Raw genomic sequence first — 23,842 nt, 5'->3', positions numbered from 1 at the left:
AATAGCACCCTGAAACTGCTATTTTTTTGAGGTATCTGTTTCCTGTCCATAACAGAAAAAGCACCAAAAGAGCGCCTCTCTCAAGTCATAATCTTTATTAGAATATGAACTGGTACATGCCCATTTGTGAAACAAATTAAAAACAAACTCTAGCTGAGAAAAATATTAATAGGTTTTGAAAATAACTCTAGTCCTTGGTAGAGTTATATTTTTCCGGCATTCTTTTGTAGATTCTTGCAACTTTCAGTGGCTTCTTAGTTAACATGATTCTCTCTGGGCCCCAGTTGTCATCTTGTCGTCTCCTCTGAGGTTCACTCCTGTCTGTTCCTTTTCCCAGAAAGCTCCTGGGCTCCATCCTTTCTGCCTCACTGTCCTTGCTAATCCTTCCTCTGTCTCCCTCTCCCAGTTTATACTTCTCTTAGTGAAACATGCTCCGGGGCCCTGGGGAACAGGATATTTGCCCTTCCATGCTCAGCCACTGACTGCCTTTGGCATGAGATAGAAGAGAGAGCTTCTTCAATTTCTCACAGCAGAATAAACAATGTACACATAAAACCAAAATTTTTATCAACCATCTCCAGCTTGGTTGTATTTTCTATGCATCTAAGTAGCTAAATACATGAATCTGAAGTTCATACACACAGGGTGTCCCAGGCTTTCATACTGGCCTGTGTTTTAGTATATACTAATTCATCCTCTAGAAATGAGAAGGGGAAATATTTATCTGAGCTATTTTTAAGCACTGTGATTTCTTAGTCTAATAAGTAGTGGAGACGGCAAAATTACAAGAGGAACATCAAATGCTATGAAAAAACTGAATGGTTAATACAAAGTATGGGAAATATGTAAGTATCTGGGAAAGGTCACATGCAACATGGCTCACATTTCAAGAAAAATTTCAATTCATGCTAAATAGCACTCAAATAAGCAATGTAATTGTAGGCTGCACTAAAAATAACATTGAAGAGAATGCTGAGACTATAACACAGTGGGCTAGTTAATCCTTTTAAAATACTATGTTTAGGGTTTTTTTATTTTGACTGAAAAAAAAACCACCGAAAAAAACAACCTATCAGAAGATGTGTAACTGAAATGATTAGGATTCTAGGGAGAGTGTTATTTGAAGAAGATTCAGAAGTCTGGCACTGGTTAACTTCCAGAGCACAGGCATAAGACAGCTCAAACTAAACATACACAACACAATAAATCTTATAAAGAAAGTTAATCACGTACTTTTGCTTAATTCTATTTCTATTTATGTTTTCTGCTATTCCAGACAAGGGAACATTAAATTACCCTGAAAGCAAAGAGCAGCAAAGATAAACTTACTGAATAGAAATACCTTTAAAAATACTCAGTGACTTAAATCCCTTTGTTTCAAGATACCCCCACAGCCAAAAGGTTAGTAGAATTCAGTTAAACACTAGATGTGTCTCTGGGTAGCACAAATCTTTCAGGTATGTGTAGATACAAAAGTCCACAGTTACATGCTATGACATTTAAAACTGAAAAAGGAAATTTAACAAATAACTTTTCTTTAATGGAATAGAAGGACTTGGTTGCTGTCACATTGAAGGTTAGTATGCCACCACATTGAATAAAAATTGATAATATTTGCAACCAGTGCTATGTGCTTCAAGGCTTTTATACAAGGTAGAAACAAACTTTGTTAACTTTTTCCTTAATAAATTCTGCTTCATTTGAATATTGACTTTAAGATTAATTTTGGCTTTTTGATATTTCTGAGGTCCTTATGAATTTTTCCCTTTTCAAGGCAATGCTCTTAGTTTGTCAGTGATTTGTGTGGTAGTATATGTTGCGTTGTGAGTCCTGGGTTAGTGATTTGTTGAAGTCCTGAAAGATTTCTGTATAGTTTTCTCCAGCTCTGAGGACCATTCATTCTATATTGGGCTCCATTAGAGAAAACCAAATGGCTTTCTTTGGAACCCAAGATTTAGTGAATCATGTTTTGGGGGAAGGGGGGAAGAGTGCTTTTAAGAAATACTCTGAATAAATTAGAGGTGTCTATAATAAAACTTAGATAGGCATTAAATGAATCTTTTTTCTTTTAACATTATAGGATATTCAGGATTTCTCTCACTTTAGCTTTGCTCTGGCTGCTGTTTCATTATGTACTACATCTAATAATTTAATTCTTTCTTTTCTGTTTGGAATTGTAGCTTGTTTCATAATGAGTTATTCAGGTTCAGGCATGTCTATTTGGTTAATATTTTATAGAAGTTAGATTCTGATTGGATTTGCATTTTATTCTAACCTATATTAGTATATGATGATGTAAAGAAGTAATTAAATTGCCTTCCTAAACATACTTAAAATTATAATGAATACACTTTTTAAAAATTACTTTATAAATTTGAAAGGTTGCTTTAACTGCTCTATTCTCTGTGGAGCTGCAGATCAGATTTAATTAGATAAGTTTGTGTCTGCAGTGGGGCTTTTTGCTTCTCATATCTGCAGCCTTTGAAAGGACCACAAAGACTCAGATTTCAGGTGCTGTGTCATCAGTTTTTATCATGTTACCCAGCTGAATGCCATAGTGCTTTTAACAATGTAATTTGGTGAATTTAATCCATATCTAGATATTAGAGAAGAGATAGTGAGCTTTAAAGCTTTGTTTTTACTGCAGTTCAATACTTAATGCTAAAATAACAGGAGCAAACCGCAATATTCATTATGTCAAAATGGATTCCTGTTTAGCTATTCTGGAAATGGGGAAAACTTCACACTCCAAGTTACCTATCATTTATTATATGTTGCAGTTATTGATCTTTCACTTTTTAATATCTGTCTGAAGGATATTTGTTGTACTGACATTTTTCCCTCTGTCTATTCTTGAATTTTTCTTATAGTAGAAAAAGATCTTCACCATCTATTATTTTTCATTATAATGGTAATCAACTTACCACCTTTTCTTATGCAATTAAAGAATTAAATGAAGGAAAATCAAGACACTTATATCTGCAAATTTTCCCCTTTTTACATATTTTTTGTTAAATAGTAATTTAAAAATCCAATATATTTTCATATTGAAGGCTTAGCATAAATTTTCTTGTAGCTATTATTCTGAAGAAGTCTCCTTTACTCATATCCACTGCCTTGTCTAAAGTTGTGCTTTTCATAAAAACAGATATGGGAAAAACAAAGTCTGAATATTTCATTATACGGAATACATTTGACTGTAAGTCAAAGAAAGCAGGATATAAAGTTTCTTTAAAAAGGTGCACAGAAACATAAAAAAACCCAGGTATGCTTTAATATGTAGTACAAGAGAGCCTGATCCTCAGAGTATAATTTAGCATCTCTGTTAAATGTGAAGTCTCATTGTGTATTTTCTCCCTGCTAGGAGTTAATTCCAGAATTTTACTATCTACCCGAGATGTTTGTCAACAGTAATGGCTACAACCTAGGAGTCAGGGAAGATGAAATTGTTGTGAATGACGTTGATCTCCCTCCCTGGGCCAAGAAACCTGAAGACTTTGTCCGTATCAACAGGATGGTAAGCTGTACTTCAATTTAGTCTAAGGGGTTCTGTATTTTAGTCAGCTAACCTAGTTCTGTTTTTCATCTCTTTAGAAATAGATTTAGAGAAATAAAATAAAAAAGCAAAGAATTTGCATTCTGTCTTGCTTGACAGAACCCTTTATTTTATAGCAGATTTTCCTTCCATGTGCCCAAATTATGGAAAGTTAAATTCAGTTATCTACTCTCTCATGAAAAAGCATCAGATGTGCATGAGCCTGGCAATACAAGATAGCCTGAAAAATTTATGTCTGTTCTTCCTCACCATCTTCTACATCAAAAAATAAAGGAATATTATAAATGCTGATATCTTTCAAGCCATCTTGTAGTTGTTATTCACCTAAAGATATGCACTACCTGTTCATCAAGATGAACTGGAAGAGTAGAAATGTGAACATAAGCAAACAACTGCAGTCTTTGAAGAAATTCTGCAAAATAACTTCTCTGATGTAAATCATCATGTGCTTTCCAGAATTTAAGCAGTAGAACATTTCTGGTGTATATTTTTTCTTTAATTTTGATAGACATTTTATTATTGATAAACTTAATGCATGTGTATGCTTTTAGTAGTTTTTAGGAGCAGCAGGGTATATTCAGATGCTTTGGCCAGCAATACTTCAATTTATCGTATTGTTCTAGAAATAGTTCTTCCATAAAATGCATGTTGCTTGTCTTTCTTAAAGAGTCAGGACTGTGATTTCAGTAAGCTGTGGCTTTCCGTGGGGTTGCAGAACTGTTCAGTTTATACATTATTCCCAATAGTGTTTTTGTGGTAGCATTGCAAATCTAGCAATGTGTTGAATTGTTTGGGCTTTTTTTCTGATCAGTTTGGTAACTTAATATTAAGAATGGTCTATTTAAAGAAAATTGTTCTTTGGGAGTTGGTAGAAAAAAATAGCTATATTAAGTTCAGAAGAATAAAAGAATATTATAAAACAAAACCTATTCCTAGATGTAGATGATTTAGAAGTGTCCTCCATTTAGAAGAATAAGTGGCTTGACATATGTACAACAGTCTCCTAAGGAAGTGATGGCAACCTCATCACTTGAGACATATGAAATGTACTACACAAACCGGGAGAAATGTATTTTGTCATTGACAGATTAGTCTGTCATTGACAGGAAGAAGCTGAACCACCTTTCTTGGCCAATTTCTCTTATGCCAGATATATTGGAAAATTATTTTTAAAAACAAGTAATTGTCTCAGCTGCTGAAAATAAAAACAAATGCAACTTTACTAGAAAAGACGGAGGTGTACTGAAAGGATCACTGGAGTCCATTAGAATTCTCGAGTGTGGGATGTGCAGTCACAGGCTGGCGTCTCTGGAGTGCCTGTGCTGCTGCATAGAGCCCTTTTTGGGTTGTAGTTGTGGCTAAAACCAAACTGAGCCCAGATGTAAGCACACTGAAGTTGACCTAGAGGTTTAGTTTTGACATCTGAAAGAACCAAAGTGTGATTCCTTGGTGAAAACAGAGAAGCAAGATGCCACCTATTGGGAGATATAATGAGAGATGCATAGTAAGGACTCCCATTCTTAAATTTTGTAAGAATCTTCCTTTTATATTAAATTGTACTTCATTAATATTTTCTTTCCGCAATGTTGGAATTATTACTAGGAGGATAAAAGGTACTATGTGATAGGAGATCACCTGGAAAAAAGCTTAAGCTTTAGTTTATTTGATTTCCCTTGTGCAATTCCTGCTTTTTAGAAAGTAGCATAGCAGCTCTCCACATAAAATTTTTGTGCTGTTGAAGAAAACAGCTGCTTACACAAATTTAGAGTATAGCATTTAGGCCTCCTTAGGGCTATAGAACTTGATAGTGAGATAATGACTGATTCCACATGTGTGTAAGTATGCTCAGACTGCCAGAAGACAGACAAACTGATGTTAAGACTAGAGTAGTATCATAATTACAGGCTTCAAATAATTGAGTACTTTGCAGTTTCTAAAATTATCACCCATTTGTATCAGACCCTTCCTCTACTGTTTTCCAGCCCTTTCCTCACAGATGTGAGCATTATGCCATTCTTGTACAGTTTTGCCAGGAGGTAGTTTCTGCATGGCCTTTACTCACCCCATCATCTACTTTTAGCAAGAGCATGAGAGCATGATCAGGAACTAAATTTCATCTCTACACAGATACATGCTGTCTTCAAATGAACAGTCAGGAACCTTGAAAACGATAACAAAGTTAGGAACAGCCTACAAAACAGGAGAAAAAGGCATAGACTTATTTGAATTAGATGTAGAACATAGACTGAAAATCACCTTGGGAGGAAAGAATAGAGGATAATAAGAAGCAGAAATCTGGAAACAAAAACAGTACCAAAAATAGAGCAGTAGCAAGGTAGCGGTGACAATGAACAGCAATTAGATTAGATAAAATTCTGTAATTCTATATCCACCAGAAATAAGTGTATTTTGATGCCATCTATGGAGAATCATTACATCACAGAGGATGTAAACAGTTGTACCTATCTATGGTCCTTTTGAGACTGCACCTGGAATATTGAATTCACTTCTCGGTGACTAGAAAACAGAAGCATTCACATTTGGATGGAGTTCAGAGGATAAAAGCAAAGTGAAAGACTTTGGGAGTTTAAAGAGCATGATATATGCATAATATTTTACAAAGCTTATTATGAAGAGCAAGTAGCTAAAGAAGGATAATCCTTTTCATGAAAATGCAGATAGTATGTATAGTAAGAAGTAATGGAATTACAGTTTCAAAATGTAATAATTTGAATGTGTTATAATTTTTAGAAAAACTTCCTCATGTAGGGTTTTATTAACGTGCACAACAAACTGCCAGTAACCCATTTTTTTGGTCTCTGGTATGAAACTGGTCAAAGGAACAAAGGGATTGGAAAGTTTGACATTCCCTACCTAATGTCTGATTCCATTATTTGAACTGGCCAGCAGATGTATTATTCAGTTAGGTCATCCCCAGGCCAGGCTTTGGCTGTTACATTTTTTTCTTGCAGAAAAAAATAGGCTGGGTGTGATGCTGATGTGTAGAACACAGCAAGCTTGTGTAAGCCTGGGATTTCTACAGCAACTTAGCAAAGCAAGTAGAGAATATGTTTACAGAAAACTAAGGAATGTTTCAAGTAAGGGTTTTCTGATCCCTTATCTATTAAAAGCAGCAGTAGTCATTTCATTTCAGTGGGAAGAATCCTATGTGGTAGTGCATAACATACAGTGGGATCTTTTTTTTTCCTAGCTGGTGCTGTTTTCTTTTGGGTTTTTTTGGTTTTTTTTGTGTGTGTGTGCTTTCTGCAGGTATATATTATGTGTAATTTTATGTGGGAGTAAATAAAAATCCTTATGTACTTCTAGCACAATTATGAATGTAAGCATTTTCTTTAAATAACAGCAAGAATGCCATCATTTCATCCTGATACTTACCAAAGAAAACACAGAATAGCCTAGGAAACATCACAGAGGCACAGTGTCATAAATCAGCACAATTTAACCAATTGGTTAACAAGCTTTACTAAAATTCAATGCAAATGAATAAATAGCAGGCTAGGATTTTTTATTGTATCTTTTGATTGTTCAGGTGGTTGTTTTACACTTCAAACTAAACATGAAAGTAGAAGTGGAAATGGCTTTCCATCAAAGAGATTCCTTTAAACTTGTGAAAATTAGACTTATTAAAAAGCCTGGAAAAGACAGTCAAGTTACTTTCAAGCCCTATTACAGTATCTTCAACATTCGATTTATACATCAGGGATTGTTGTAGCAGTTTTATTTATCCATACAAAGCTAGACTGATTACTGTGGAGTTACTCATGAAACATTAATAAAGCACTATGTTCAATGCTAACATGATTATGGTCTGACCTCAGCAACGGTACAAAGGACAGAGGCAGAAAGTGTCCCTGATAACATTACCCTAATGCTGGGCTCATCAATCATAATCTCCCAGTTTACCAGGGGAAAAAAATCCACGCATAAAACCTTCCACAGATGTGCATCTGTAGTCCTACTCAGCCTCTCAGTCCCCACAGACTCAGAGCAGTCCGAGAGCCAGAAATAGAACAGACTCAGTCAGTAAGTCAAGCATGTTAAATCAAGGCAGGGAATACCACTGTGAAACACTGAAGCACAGCTTTTATAATAAGCATTCTTTAGTTTTGAAACAAAAGATGCAAGATTGTGTAATTCAAAGTTAATTATAATGATATTTTAATTATGGCTTATGCACATATTAAATTACAAATTGCAGTGCCGAGAAAAATGTATTCATGATAAATTATATTTTTGAAAGACTAAACCATGTCTTGTTTTTGTTATACATATTTTGTTCCTATTACATAACTGTTACTAGGATTGAATTTTCTTTCTGTCTCTGAAATGATTTATTTGCACTCTTCTGCTGCCTGCCAATTGCATTTTTGTACCATTCCCTGGCTATTCAGAAGCATGCATAGTATTTCATAATTAAAAAGCTTCTTGAATAGTCATTAGAAATATCTAGTATGAAATCTCTGTGCTATGAAAATCTGGAAGATCTTTTCCTCTTCCTTGAATTGTGATTCAGCAGCAATTGATATTTCTTTTCTACCAGATAAGCAGTAGATAAGAATAGAAATTACTTCCTCAAAAGTCACTTTGGTTTTATTTTGTGTATTGCCAAGGTTATGCAAGTAAAACTTATTGAGGCAAAAGGAGTTTCAATCTACTTCAGATTTTTTAATTACTTATAGCAGTGATTTTTTTAAACTTGCTATACTGCTGAAGAATCTTACTTATATCATGAAGATGCTTACATAAAGGATCAGTTTCTCTGCAGACATCCCTGAATAACCCAAATCTGTATAGTGTACTTCTTTGTCACTTCTATTAAAATATTACATTGCTTAAAAGAACATAGCTAATCTCAGATAGCAGTATTGCCTGAAATACTTGATGAGGATAGTCAAGGATTTCACTTTGATGAGTGCAAGGAATGGTAACTGAGGAAGAGAAATATTTGGTGGAGAGAATCCGCAATCACTGCAGAGGACCATGGATACGAGGGGAAAGGAGAGAAACCCAGCTCACAGGCTGAAATTGCTGATGATCTGGTTTTGAGCAGATCTGTAAAATCAAACTATCGCAGAGTAATTATAAGAAAATATCTTTAAATATATTGCATATAATTTAATAGCAAGATGGAAAGCTTTTTGGAGAGACAGACAGCATTTGGATATGGAGGGCAAGGCAGGAACTGCAGAAAGAGAAGGTGCAACCATGGTCCAGACAAGTGGCAGCATTAGGGTTTTCCACTTCTCTGGTGACAAAAAATACCTGGATATATATTTTATAAATCCAGAAGTTCTGATGTTTTACACAGCATACAGTCTGTATTACAATAAAAACCACTGCCTCCTACTGACATGCCTGTGAAAAATACCTTTAATATCAAATTAGAATGAGCATAGGGCAAAGGGTGCAGCATTCATAAAGGTCAGAGTAGAGCTATAGTAAGAAGTAATTTGGTTTATAATAACTTTATTTAGTTTTAAAATCAACTTACTAATACCTCTTTCTATTTTACAACAGCTACAGGTCAGATTTTGGAACATATGTGCATACATTTGCCTGTAAACATGAAAACCCACAAAATATGTATACACTAGATGTATAATAACGCTTGTAATTTACCTATTAACAATAAAAGTCACTCTACTGGAAACAATAACATGTTAAATACCTTCCTTAAAGCAAAACTAATGAAAAAAAACTTGACTGGAATTCTGCTATTTGAAAATGAAGCCCTAATAATTGTTCAAACAAGATCATTTTAGGAGTGCTTGAATAAAACTCTGTTTTATGTACAAATTAGTTATGATAGATAACAAGGTGGATGTTGGCTCATTTCTATTTAAGAATCTTTAAAAACCATATTACAAATTATATAGATATTGCATAATTATATCAGCAATAATTATTAATTTTTAAAATGTTTTTATAGTTCATATTAAAAATGTTCATAAAATTAAAGCCCTCAAAATAATTTAAATCCAAAGTGCTGATTTTTATGGCCATCACCAGCCTATTTTAAGGATATTATTGTTGTCTTTTTCTGTATGTTTTTCCTACTGTATCTACAAATTATGTCTTATACAGAAAATTCCCTCACCCTATTCCCTACTGACCATTGCATATTCTTGAGAAACCAAACGATGTACCGTTGACAGTGAACAGCTCATAAATTTTCAGGAGGCACTTACATGGAGGTGGAGTAGCCTGTGCATTAGAGCAAATTAGGGAGAGGATTCTGCAAGTATCGCATGAGTAGCGTTGCAGAAGTACTTGGAAGAAACCAGGTCAGACCTGATACAAGAAGCTTTCCCCAGACTAAACTAAATCCAGATTATAAAGCCTTGAGCCACTGAGGGTGGGGTGGGACTTTGTAGCATTTTGGTGGCCCTTCCTTGAGAGCACCTTTCCTGCTTTTCATGCCTGGTGCCATACCCCACAGGATGCCCCGGTTGGGAGGCCATGAACATCACACAGCACCCAGTTCACCCTGCAGCTGGAGGCTATGCAGTGCTCAGGCCCATGAGGAGCCCTTCTTCTTCACAGCCCTGGCTCCTCTCTCCACCTTCTACTCTGGTCCTTTCCCTGAATTCTGCACCAAACCATGCAGCTTCCACTCTTCTGAAATATATAGCTCAAAATAATTATATTCCCTTGCTATAAATTTCCTCAAAGTTTCTTCAAGAAACTAAGGTTTTCCCCGAGGAATTAAGGACCATTATACCTGTAAACACAGTACAATAAGTATGTTTAAATAATTGGAGACAAAGACATGATATGCAGCTGTTAAAAAGTAGATAATTTAACACATTATTAAATAACTATTTATCCATGTGAAATATAAGTTCTCCAGACCTGCCAGGGTCAGTAAGACCTTCTCTAGAATGAAAAGGTGCTGAGTAAGGGCTGGTCATGCAAGTGGAAACTGCCTTAGGGAAATATAACATATGTGTTCAACTCTCTTGAGTCTTTTAACTTGAAAGGTCAAAAAAAGTGCAGTACCACTCATGAACAAGACTGATAAATTGGTCACAATGAACAAGGCATTCAGGGTACTTTTTACTTGAATCATCAATGGCAACCTCTCTTCCCACACCTCTCGAGTTACTATACTGCAAAATGGGGCCTTGGGGAGCAAAGTCCCTCCCACTTTAAGAGATCAAGTTGGTGGCCTCCGGAGGAACCTGAGCATGTGTCTATGGCACCTGATGAGTTGTATCCCAGAGTCCTGAGGTAATGACCTAGTTGTCAAGCCACTTCTCCATGAAATGGCAGTCAGGAGAAATCCCTGGTGATTGGAAAAAGGACAACATTGCCCCCATTTAAAAAAAAGGTAGAAAGGAGGGTCCTGGGAACTACTGACCACTTTCCTGGGAAGGTCAGAGCAACCCCCAGTATCCACACAGTCTGGGGGACAACAGATGGAGAGCAGCCCTGCCAAAATGACATGGGGATGCTGGTGGATGAGGGACTGGACATGAGCCAGTAAAGTCTGTTTGCAGGTTGGAAGGCCAACCTCATCCTAATCTGCATTAAAAGCAGCATGAACAGCAGGTCGAGGGAGATGTTTCTGCTCCTCTGCTCTGCTCTGCTCTGGAGGGACCCCACCTGCAGTCCTGCTTCCAGCTCTGGGATCCTCAGGAAGGACATGGACCTGTTAGAGTGGGTCCACAGGAAGGTAACAAAGAGGACCAGGTTCTGGATTATCTCTCCTATGAAGACAGGCTGGGACAGCTGGGATTGTCCAGCCTTGAGAAGACTCTGGGGAGACCTTATTGTGATCTTCCAGTACTTAAACGGTCCTATGAGAAAGATAGGGACAAATTTTTAACAGAACTTGTTGAGTTATGGCAGTGGGTAATGGCATTAAAGGAAAAGAAAATAAATCAGACAAGATATAAAGAAGAAATTTTTTATAGTTTGTAGGATGGTGAAACACCGGAACAAGTTGCCCAGAGATGTGGTGAATGTCTCATCTCTGGGAGCATTCAAGGTCAGACAGGACAAGGCTCTAAGCAATCTGAAGTAGTTGAAGATGTCTCTGTTCATTGCAGTGGGGTTGAACTAAACGACCTTTTAAGGTCCCTTCTAACTCACATTGCCCAATGGTTCCATGTTTTTATGATTCTAACACCAGTGAGAGGATATTAGATGAGAAAAGTGTGAAATACTCTCATTTAAACCAAGCATCAATTTTTTTCAAACATATTGTCTGATCTTTGAGTAATCAAAATTTCTGCTGTTTTCCTGAAATGCTCTTAATATTATAGGAAAAATAATGTTAATTTTGCTGCATATGGATTTGAGGTGGATGCTAGAAAGATAACCGGCTTTAAATTCTAAATTCTTAAAAAAACTTTATTACATACAAAAAGAACATTAAAAATTGAGCATTTAAAAGTAAGGAAATGCTTTATTGGTTGTTGTTGTGGTATACTTAATTTTATCCTTGCATGCTAGCATCTTACACTCTAAATGATGTAAAAGTCCAATGGAAAAGATTATATGGAATGATGTAGTTGCTGATTGTATCATTTTGAACATGCATAGTATAATATAATTAAGGACATGGCATTTTAAAATTATTTGTTGGGAGGCATGAGATGAAACTAAATAGTATTAGTTTAATATTATTTAGTATTCAGCAATGTTCATGCTATTTTAATAATATTGCATTATGCATATGATGGCTTCTGATTTTGAAAAGGAAATAACAAAATTTTGTATGGTTGCCTGCAAGATTTCTTTATGGCTTTTTATGGTATGCTGAACTTAAGCCCTTGAAAACTGAGCTACATGTCAGCTCTTAAGCCTGAGCCTTCCCATCCATTTTCATCAGAGATAATAGTCACTGGTTTTGACAGAAAAGTGTCCAGTTTTCCACGAAAGCAAAGAGAGTTCTTCTTCCATGAGGAGCATTACAGGGAAGATCTCTGAGGAATGGTTACATGATGACCTAGGCATGGTTTGCCTTGTCTGAGGCTAGTCCTGCTTGTGGGGTGGTGAGAAGGGGGCTGCTGCCAGTAAACAGGGCATGGCATGGTACTACAGCACCTGATGATAAGTTCTGAAGCAGCCTCCTTTTAATGTAAATGAAAAAAATGAATCTTTTCCCAAAGTTTATCAGCTTGTAAAATCTGAAATTTTCTCAGAAAGACATGAAGCTCTGTCCTAGCTGGGAAGTGTTCCTGCTGAGTAGTTGCAGTGTGATAAAAAACAATGGAGGAATTTCCATTTTAGATTTAAGACTAATTATAACTAGTTTGAAAATTAGTTGGAAGACTGCTTTTTTGAATTCTCTTTCCCATTTCTATCTTTTTTTTTTGACAAATTAACTAGCCTAATTGAAAATCCCATAAATTATTAAAATACTTGCAGCTGGGAGAAACTCAGTAGCCGAGAAGAAAATTAGCATGATATAAAGGTAAAGGAAAAAGATACTATCTTTTTGATGTTTCTCTCAATAGAATAAGTTAATTTTTTTAATGTTTGAAAGATTTCAAATATATCAAATAAGTCTGAAGAGAAAATGTAGTGATGCCTGCTATGTTTTCTCAGTTACTTCCTAATCCTGAATTTCACTTGCAGGCCCTGGAAAGTGAGTTTGTATCATGTCAACTTCATCAGTGGATTGACCTTATATTTGGCTACAAGCAACGAGGACCAGAAGCCGTGCGTGCACTCAACGTTTTCCACTACCTAACATATGAAGGCTCTGTGAACCTGGACAGTATCACTGATCCTGTCCTCAGGGAGGTAGGTGCTTACTGTCATTTCATGCTAAAATCTGCTGTCATCTCACAAGAAATGGTACTTTTTCCATCTTTCACTGCTGAACAAAATGGATGTGTTTGACTTGATTCAGAATTTAGGCCCCAGGTGATTTCAGAAGCAATAAGAATAAACTAGCAATGAAACAAATGAACCTAATAGATTTAATATTCAGTTATGGTGTAGGAAATTACATTGCGATGCATATTCTTTAATATAGTCTCTGCTATGTTTTATAATTTACTTGTATTAAGTTCACTTAGTAGAACTGAAAAACTGGAAAAAACCTGCATCTTAGTAATAGAGAACAAAAATCTAACCTTTACAGTCAGATGATGGTGAAAATGTGTCTGAGAAAGAATGTATTTTCTAGAGTGACTGTAGCAAATATTTAAATTATTTTTAATCAAATGAAGTATAATCAAACTGTTATTGAAATAGAAAATGCTTTCTATTTGTTGTGCGTTCAAGTACTTATGAATATATGTATATGAATGAAATATATATATACTTTTGCAATATATACAAGTGAGTGTTTTAAATTTTAAACACATTTCCTTCCAGTGACTGTATTTGTTTTCACTAAGACTAATCATTTTAATGATGGTTTTCTAGTACCTATTAATTTACATGATGATTTTCTAGCAACATTCATTTGTTGGCTAAAACAATTGAAATTTGGTAGAAAGTGTGAGGAAGCAACAGCTGCTAGATGAGTACTGCTGTGATGAAGCTCTACACACAATCTTCCATTCCCCCAGATAGCTGCCATCTGCTGTATGCAAAACAGGAATAATGTACATTACCAGGCAATGGGGTTTTGTTTGTTTGTTTGTTTGTTTCCAATATTGCAGACAGAAATCTACAGATTTCAGAAAGAAGATTCCAGAAAGCATTCATTCAGCTAACTAAGTTTTGTCATGGGTGGGTTTTTTTGTTTATTTTTTTTTTTCTAATTTGGTTTGGTTTTGTTTTGGTTTGATTTGGGGTTTTGGTGGGGTTTTTTTGTTTGTTTGGTTGGTTGTTTCATTGTTTGTTTTTTTTTTTTTACCAGTGCATTGCTGCATTCTGTTACATTTGGTGATTTTTTAGGAGCAGAACTAAAAAACCATTTAGACCCCAGACTTCCTAGAACTGGATTTTAACTACATGTACCATAAAGCTTAGATTTTCTAAACAACTAATATTTTCTTAGTTTTAGGACTGGCCACAATTGCTTTGACTCCCCCTGCCTCAAATATTTAATGCTGACATCTGTATAATAATTTTCTGAATTTAAAACTTTGAGCATGAGAAGAGTCAGGCTCTTCTAGAGATAAGAAGAAGCAATGTTTTTTAAAGTATAAAGCAGGTGTCAAGCAACATGAACACAAGGGATTTGCATGGCTTAGGGTCCTGCTCTGCATGGGCAGACTCCTATGTCTTGACTTTTAGGGTCTACTCCCACAGGGTAGCTTGTAGGATTGAGGTCTGTCTGTCTGTGCACCTTATCTAACATCTTATGACATGATGAGACTCTTCAGCTCTCCTGGGGCTCTACTTGCTTGCATATCTTGTCATCAGAAATTTAAGAAAATTCATGAAGACGTTTTTGTTCACTCACTTGTACATCTAACCCATGCCCTTTAAGTCAATAACATGTAAACATCTTCTTAGGCAATTTACACTATAAATTTCTACAAGCAAAACTTAATCTTCATTACAATAAGTTAGATTTGTACATAAATTTCATTGATAGCAATGAGAAGGAAAAATTACCAGAAAAAATAAATCCTCATTATTTTTGTTATGCATAGATAATAAAGTTGTAATCCATTTAAAAATAGTATGCTTTTACTTCCAAGAGATCTCAGGACTGTTGATTTTTGGTTTGTCATAAGAACATTAAAAAGTACTTTGAATTAATTTTTAATCAGGGTTTACAGAACATGTTTAAATATAGATGGATTTAGACTTGCTTTCTGTTTTCCTGGGATCTGTTTATGAAACTAGTGCACATTCTCTGGCCAATAATAAAGCATTTGACATCTTGATGATATAGAGGACCATGTATTTGATAGTCATGTTTCTGTTGACAGTATATATTATGGGGTTTTTGCTTTTTTGTTGTTCAATTTGTGGTTGTTTGGGTTTGACTTTATTCTGACTTTTGGTAAATATTCCAGAAAATAAATTAAAAACAAAAATATATTTTAAAAGCCTCTGAAGACCCCTTTTAAATACAGGGATTAAGGATAAGAACACCAGCACCTTTAATATAGTGATAAAAATTGTTTATCATATTTTACAGTGGCAAATGGTGGTATCTGGCATTTTAATTTAGAAACACTGCAATTTAGAATTAATTGCACCCTGCAGTTATCCAGGAAAGTGCATCTCTTAGTATACAAATTATCTTCATGTTTATTTTGTAAATATACTACAATATTGTGGTCCTGTGAAGGACACAGAAGATGGTGAATGTTTTTAATATATGGCTGTAAAATAAGCCAATCAATACAACCTTACTGGCAGCAGCCATTATCAGGCCAGTGGGCTCAAGTATGGCAGTAACTGTGGCCATAACTAATTTCATATTGAACTGAGTCCCAGATGAATCTATCCAGTCAAATAAGTCTCCAAATAAAAATATCCTCCCATTTAGTCTGAGCTGATTGAAAGATGTAATTTAAAAATGTGGAAAAGGTGGTCATAGCCCTGTGACCTGTTTATGCCGTACCTTGGCCCTTTCACTTTCAGCCTTTACCTGAGCACGTCACTTAACCACTAAAAAATATGTTCTTAGCTTTCTGTGAAAAATATTAAACTTACTTCTGTAGTCATCTATCTACAGAAAAATATTCAGCAGTGGAACAACTGAACCCTGCCATTCCTTACATTTTTCTCATATGCTTTGGGAGCTCTCCAAGAAATCTCTACTGTTTAGCATTGGAAAAATGGCCATCCTGTGTTATTGTTCTTTGCAGATCTGTTAAATAGCAGATTTTCCATCTGATTTCCTTTCTTCAGTTTCCATATAGAAAATTCCTCCTGATAGGAATCATAATACTGGGATAGTGTTAAGTTTTAGATCACTTCAGTCTGTGAAATCACATACAACTGCCCCTGGAAAACCTCTTTGGCAACTTAAGATCTGCACTCGATGGATAGAAGAAAATGGTTTCATTTCAACATAATCAATTTTGATTTTTTCAAACGACTTCATAATTTCTGATACCACTAAAAATAATTGATCATGATAATTTACCTCAGGTTGTTACAAGGACAACAGCAAAGTCCTGATTTACATGCCCTATGGAATAAAAGTATAAAATTGAATTTCATTGTTTCAATCTTTTATGATTAGAAATTGGTAAATTCTCCAGTTCTATCAGCTGTAATCCTCTCTTAGTCACATATTGAAAAATGATTTTCATATTGTAATAAGGAGGAAAAAGAAGTGTAACAAAATAAAATGAACATTTTCCAGGCCCCAAATCCCTTTTTTTTTCCGCTTCAACCTTTTTTAAAGTAAAAGCAGTGAGGTGGAAGCTTGAACTTGAACAGCTTAAGGATATTGATTCATTCTTACTTGACAGGTGGAATAATGGTTGCAGCACTAACCACAGCAATTACAGCATTAAAATGTCAAGAAATTAGAGGTCAGAATAACAGATAATTTTCTTCCTTTTGTCAGATTAAAAATTGACATTCTTTGACAGCACAGGATTTCTGGCTGAGAAAATTATGACAGCTTAACTCATCTTGTACTTGTAAGGCAGTAATTGATAATGAACTTTACCATGACAGTCTTCTCCTGTGGAGAAACATGACAGAACATCCCTGGTACAAAGCCTGTACCTCTTTTTAATATGTAAACAGTAGTTATATTGGACATTAGATGTTATTTGGAATTGTCTTTACTGTTAGTTTACATCATAATCCAAATCCTTTTCCACTAGACAGACTTGGCTGACTTCAGGGATTTGATGCTGAGAATGCTAATATATAAAGAACAATATAGGAAATACGGTTTATTTATAGTGCTTTGATGTTGCGGCTCCACTTCTTTGGTAAAATGTAGTTCCTCCTCTGGTGTCTCCCAGAATACCTGTAGATTTTAGAAGCTCCTTTTTTCACCAAACACCTGGAAATGAGGGCACTCAAAAATCCATTGACTTCAGTTTAGGAACTTGGATGACACAAAGTGTTGCGGCTGAAAGGAAACAACACAGCCATACTGGTTATTAGAAAAGGCAACAGATGAGAAAAAATTATTTTTATTTATTACTACGTTAATTTAATGTCTTGTAGATGAAACACAAGATAATTAAGTAGACAGCTTAGTGCATAAAAGGCTAATCACATGTGGTACTGAAAACACATCTAACTTGCAGAAAAGTACTGTTTGGGGTGTTTTAAATTATTTTGGTTTTTTTTTTAAATCATAGCCAGATCTCTGTTAATTTCCCTTTTTTTACACTTTCACCTTGTTTGTGATTAGAAATATTTCAAAAAATCATTTCAGCTTTTGGTTTGCTTTGAACTTAAGGCTATCTTTGTATCATCCTTGTGTTGAGCTGCAAATCCAACTTAGCAGCGCAGAACAATGACTTTCCTGTGACTGTTGCATCTTCACCATATGCTTGCATCTCCCCAGTCCAGCAGGAATTATTGCAAGGACATAGGTAAAGCAAGGCAGTGTGAACCTGGTGGGCTCAGATATTTTTCCCTAGCACCTGTCAAGATACCTGAGCATACTTGCAACGCACACAGCAAATTGAAAAATGATTAAAATTGTGAGTGTTTGACAGGCAGTTGCTGTGCCCATAAACTAATCCTAGTAGGATAGTTTTTCTGGCAGCTAACAGAGCATATGGCCTATGCAATATTTATTTCTTTGGTGATGACTTGATATTTAGCATATTTAAATAATTTGAAAAGTCATAATGATGTGGTAGTCTTGCAGTGCTTTTCAGCTACCCTCATTTCTGGGTGATATTTTTCCTCTTATATTTTCTTCTGTTATCTCTTTCTTTGATCTGACAGGAATAACAAAGCATCCCTCTGGATCTGCTATAGTGAAATATGCCCACAGGAAGCAGAGTAGATCACATCAGTTTTCACTTTTTTTTTTTTCCTCCTTTCTTTTTTTTCCCCCTCTTCTTGCTGAAACACTTTTTGCTACTACAGAGGGCTGACATGATAGGGCTGTCAAGACTCAGCAAGATAGATATATCTTTAACAAAGGGAGCTGGAGTGCTAGCCCTTCCCTGGTGACTGAACCTGGCAAATTTATGAGGAAAAAATTAACACACTATTCTAATAGGACTATATAACACTTACAAGGTAACCCCAGCCCTTGCCACCAAGTGCTTGTTCTTCCTTTCTCTCAGTTATTCATATTTATTCTGATTTCATTTTTAACTTGTTAAGATCTTTTTCTTCTGGGAGTTGTTTCTTTGATGTGACAAGAATATCAAAACCACCCCTATGGATCTGCTTGATTGAATTGTACCCACAGCACTGGCCACTTATATGTTCACTTGTATTTAATTGCCTCCATACAAGAAATGGTCTTTGCTTCCTTTCTAGGAGCAGTCCTGTTTAAGTGTGAATATGGATAGTGGTGAAATTAGTTAGAAGCTGCATGTAGTATCAAATCTGCTTTTTTCAAAGTTAAGGAATTCAAGTAAAAGCTATCATCAAAGTAGAAATTATTTTCCTGTATGCTAAGAGCTCTATTCTCTAGTCTCTATTCTCTAAGAAATGTTTATTGCATTCTATTGAATTTTATCAAGAAATCTACTTCTTCTTAATCCCAAATAATGTTTTTCCTAGAAACACAGAACAAGGATTTTTTTCCAAATTAAACCAAATTTATACTGGTTTGGGGAAAAAAACCTCCTTTATTATTTTGTACTATATTTGGCCTGTGTGTTTTATTGCATTAAGGGATTTTCAACAGAATATTAATGGATTTTTAAATGTTTCACACTGGGAATGTGTATGGACATAATATAATAATTTGTATGTCTTTCTGGTGAGTTTCAGAGCTCTGTATCCTTCTCTAAATGGAAAAGGGAGAGCTTTAATTCGCTGTCACTTTGTTATGATAAAATCAAGAAGCAAAACACAGGGATTTTTTGAGGGTAAGATATTTATTTCTGTAAGTTAAGATTCCTGCAGAATCTTATACCTACAGAATCCTGCAGAATATAGGAAAAGACAGATTCTATTAAATCAGAATATTCAATAAGGAAATAATATCAATTGCATGAGGTCAGTTACTACACAGTAATTGCCCAATGTATAAGTTTCCATTTGGATATTAATGTGTGCACTTCCATATGTTTGTTGTTCAGAGGAAAGGGGTTTCAGAAGGTGTTTTCTTGAGAATCACCAAAACATTTTAATTATGCATCCAATTTGACTATGAAATTACTTTTTGGCTGGACCTACCCTAAGTAACACAAGCCATTTATGACAAGAAGTCAAAAATCATATTCTGGTCCATAGGACTCCAATTTAAAAATGTCATTCTACCATTGCTTAAAACAATTATCCACAGTTAGATTGATCAATGATTGATCATGATATCTCCTGTTAATGAATGTATTACAGATGAGAGATAGTCAGTACTTCAAAGAATCCATGATCTGAATTCATGACCATTCCTGGATCATGCTGTTACATGTTTATAGGAATTCAGAACCTTTTCAGAATTAAGAAAAGTCTCTTAAAGTAAAACAAGTGGTATTTGTTTGTGGCATACAGGTGGAGGTTTTGTCCAAAATGACCCATTAGAAGGTTTGGGATTTGTTTATTTTTTATTGTACTTGTGATTAAAATGCTCTTTATCCAGGCAGAGCTAAGCACTGCCACTCAAAGAGTACCACCAGATTTACACTGAGCATTCAAATGGAAGAGCTGATGGTAAGAGCTGATGAGACTTGAATCAGCCTATTTATTACACATTTCAGGTCATTCATTCATCTATACTGCAGTGAATTTGTAAATAATACGTATTCCAGAAAAATACCTTCTAATACTTCAGCCTACCTGAAGTATTATTTGGAATAAATTGTTTTGCCCATTCTCATCTATATTAGAAATTTCATGTGCATTTCAAACCCTGGAGTCTTACCCAAACTGAGTTTAATGTTTTGCTGATATGGAAAGAACATTAACCACAATTGCTCCCTTTTATTGCAGAAATATATAAAATATCGGTCTTGTGCATGAAAATTTCTTCTTTATTGTCTGGGGTTTTTTTTTCCTCCATATGGATGACAGGTACCAATTATTGATTTTTAAAATTAGCAACAAGCATTTTCACATACATTTAAAGCAATATTTTATGCAGGGGGGAGAGAGATGTGAAAATAACTGCAGCCAATTGTAACAGAAATAGCTGGAAGGGGCTTCTTTTTTCCTATTAGCACAGATTTCAGTTGTATTATGCTGTCATTACCTCAGCATAAATTAACCATTATTCAAAACACTTCCCACAGAGTAGTTTATTGGAACAGATATTACTCAGTCTAAGTATCTAGTCATTCACTTAGAAAGATGCAAAGCTGAGCTTTCTAAATGTTTTAAACATATTGATAATGTGCCTCTTTAATGCCATTTTGAAGCCTGTATACAGTATATCTATATTATTGTTTTCAATTTATGTCAAGAACAAAGTGAAGTTTTGAAGAATGTGTTCTGGGAAACAACCCAAACAAAATTATTTCTTTATAAACTAAACCCTACAAATAACTGAAAACATTTATTTTGAATATAACAGTATAACCTTGTTCCAAAACTGAAATTCTAATATACACTGAAACCTGATGAATACTATACACGACACCTTTCAGTACATATGTTTTACCTATTCCCCATCAGTCCTTTTTCAGATGTGAGTTTTGAAGGTTTGCCTGTTCTCTGAAATAGATCTTATGTCCAGCCGTGGATAAATTGAAGGCTGGCAGATGGCTGGAGCCTCATCATAAGCACAATTTGTAGGAAGGAGTATGGGCTTTCAAAATCTCAGTGCACCTTCTTAAGGTGGGAACAAGACAGATGATTTGTGATAGAAAGGCAGAGCTAAGAGCAAAGAAATAGGCCTGCATTTACTTTCTGTTCAGATGAAAAATGAAGCCACTAATGTTATATTGCCACATTCTTTACTTTGTTTTATTTCATTAACAAGAAAACATTTTATTCAAGGGGTTTGAGATTTCTTTTTGTCAAAGCAGAAGTAGAACATGAAGTAGCATTTTTCATTTTCTACAGTTATATGTTTCTAAAACAAGAATAAAATACACATATGAGAAACCGTGGTTTTCTGAGCCTGTTCTGCTTTCCAAGCATTAAAAATGTCTTCAGTCATCATGTTTTATTTCAATAATAAACCAGAAGAAAAAACATCACAGCTAAAATGCATTCTTTGATGATTAAGTAGCCTTTCCTCTTTTATTATAGCCCAGCTTTCAGAAGGCCTGTTCTGCTCTTTACTTCCCTGTTTTTCCTCATTTTCTTTTTGTGTTTTCCTGAAGGGGAAGTTCTTAATTGTAAAAATAAGTAGAAATAAATATGATGCGTATGTTCTACACTGAAACATGTGTAAGTCATTCTTCTGGCAGCAAAGGTCACTAATTATTTGAAGTATTAATAACATCTATTTTCCACAACAATTATATTCTTTAGACTTAAACTTATACCTTCATTTATTTACTTCTACATAAAAGATGTCAAGTGACTCAGCAGATCAAAGGACTACTTGCTTATGATTATCTGAATTCTTTTCAGCTACTGGCAAAATTACTGCAGGGTATGAACAATTGCTAATAGAGACCCTTTCTTTTAAGTTTTGGTTGAACTTTCTCTTGCTGTGTTATTTTGTATGTGGGTTTACTAAAAAGATCTCAGAGAGTTCAGGGAAGAGCATCCTAGTGATGAGAGTAGAAGACTGACTTAGGGACAGGATTTCAAGAGCTTGACAGAAAATAAGAGTCAAAGGAGATGTGTGGCAGAAAGGCAGGAATATGGAGAGTTGCTGATGCCAATGTATATGGGGATATTTTTAGGTCTGGTGCCAGATTAATTAGCACTTACAGGGTCAAATTTGCATATGAAAGTTTAGACATCATTGCAGAAATTTCCAGAGGTCTATAGGCTGTAATTTGAGTGTACGCATCTCATAAGAGATATTGTAGAAGCATCATTAAACGGATCATCTTAAACTAGAATGAGCAAGCACTGTGAAAATGGATTTTTAGGAAGAATGTGCAATGTGGGAAGATGGAAAAATTGTGGCTTTTTTCACCTGTATCTTTTATTTTGTTATGCTTTGTTATGGTGATAGCTTCAAGCATAACAGGAAAACAACTGTGTTGTAAGTAACTGCATTAATCTGTGCCTCCCTTGACTACATTAACTTCCATTCTATGTTACTGTGATTTTTTTCTGTTTTAATTCAGGAATATGTTTAAAATTTTTTAATTTCTGAAAAAATATTGCAGAATTTGGTTTTTTAATTGATTCATTATGGGTGAAAATTTTTCCAGACAGCCAGGTCTTTGGAGCCCTTCATTGTTTAAGACCCTGTGAGAGTAGTTGATGCTTTGGTGATTTAAGTAGACCAAAGTCAATGGGTTTAAAATTTGTGTAGGTGTCCTGAGCATTTACCCTGTATAGAATGCTATACAGCAAGCATAGTTTGCTACAGATCCTGCAACCAAAACCAATTGCATGTAATTGACTCCAAGTCACAAAAATTAAATATTGTCCTAAATACTTGCAGTTCTTTATTTATTTCTTATATTGCTAAATTTGTCTGGAGGTGACCCAAAATGTGTAGTATTTTTACAGAATAAAATGCAAACATATGTATTTCCTAGAACAAAAGGAGGAGAGTATAGAGGAGGGAAATGTAACTGAAATGGAAGAGTAAGGAAAAAACTTGGGACTTCTTAAAAAAGTATAAATTCAGTTGATGGACAGAAAAATCATGGAAGAGTTGGAATTATTGATGTAGTTTTGTTTAAAAAATCATTCCCTCCCAAACTAGGCTGTCATTGCAGAAACTTTACATGCATTTATTGTTTATTTTTTAAAGGTTTAATTTTTAATTTTTAGAGGCTCACAATTTAGCTGTTAAAATAAAAAGCATAGCTTAAATCATCTGTAAGCATGCACTGTGAAAACTCCTGGTCACAAAAAAAATTAATTAGAAAAAAAAGGATGAAGTTTCAAAGTTTCAGTAAAAACTCCTACTGGTATTACTGTTGCCTCTTTATGAATAGGATGCCTATGCTTAAAGGACTCTGTGCTCCTCAAAATGACTATTAAAAACACAGAGTGTCTTAAAAAAATAAAAGATGAGGAGAACTAATAAATAGAATTAAACCTGATGAGGTCACAAAACAGCTTTCTCTTCTGTCTGTACAGAGTAAAATTTTGCAGTGTGTAAGAGGCAGTAGACTATTTGGATGACATAAGCATCTCTGAAAACCATGGGAAATA

The 23,842-nt window shown here is 35.0% G+C and overlaps 1 protein-coding gene across 13 annotated transcripts in view; it reads left to right on the top strand.

The window, feature by feature from the left end:
* NBEA (neurobeachin) overlaps positions 1-23,842 on the top strand; it is a 453,637-nt gene that overhangs the window by 395,499 nt on the left and 34,296 nt on the right. For all 13 annotated transcript variants that reach the window (XM_030944908.1, XM_030944837.1, XM_030944889.1 and 10 more), the window contains 2 exons: positions 3,365-3,517; positions 13,163-13,330. In XM_030944908.1, the coding sequence (XP_030800768.1) occupies positions 3,365-3,517; positions 13,163-13,330 (321 nt within the window). The remainder of the gene's footprint in view (positions 1-3,364; positions 3,518-13,162; positions 13,331-23,842) is intronic.

This window comes from Camarhynchus parvulus, chromosome 1, assembly GCF_901933205.1.
Source record: "Camarhynchus parvulus chromosome 1, STF_HiC, whole genome shotgun sequence".
Classification (NCBI taxonomy): domain Eukaryota; kingdom Metazoa; phylum Chordata; class Aves; order Passeriformes; family Thraupidae; genus Camarhynchus; species Camarhynchus parvulus.
Note: the sequence above shows the minus strand (reverse complement) of the source record. Positions and strands in the feature narration are given on the sequence as shown.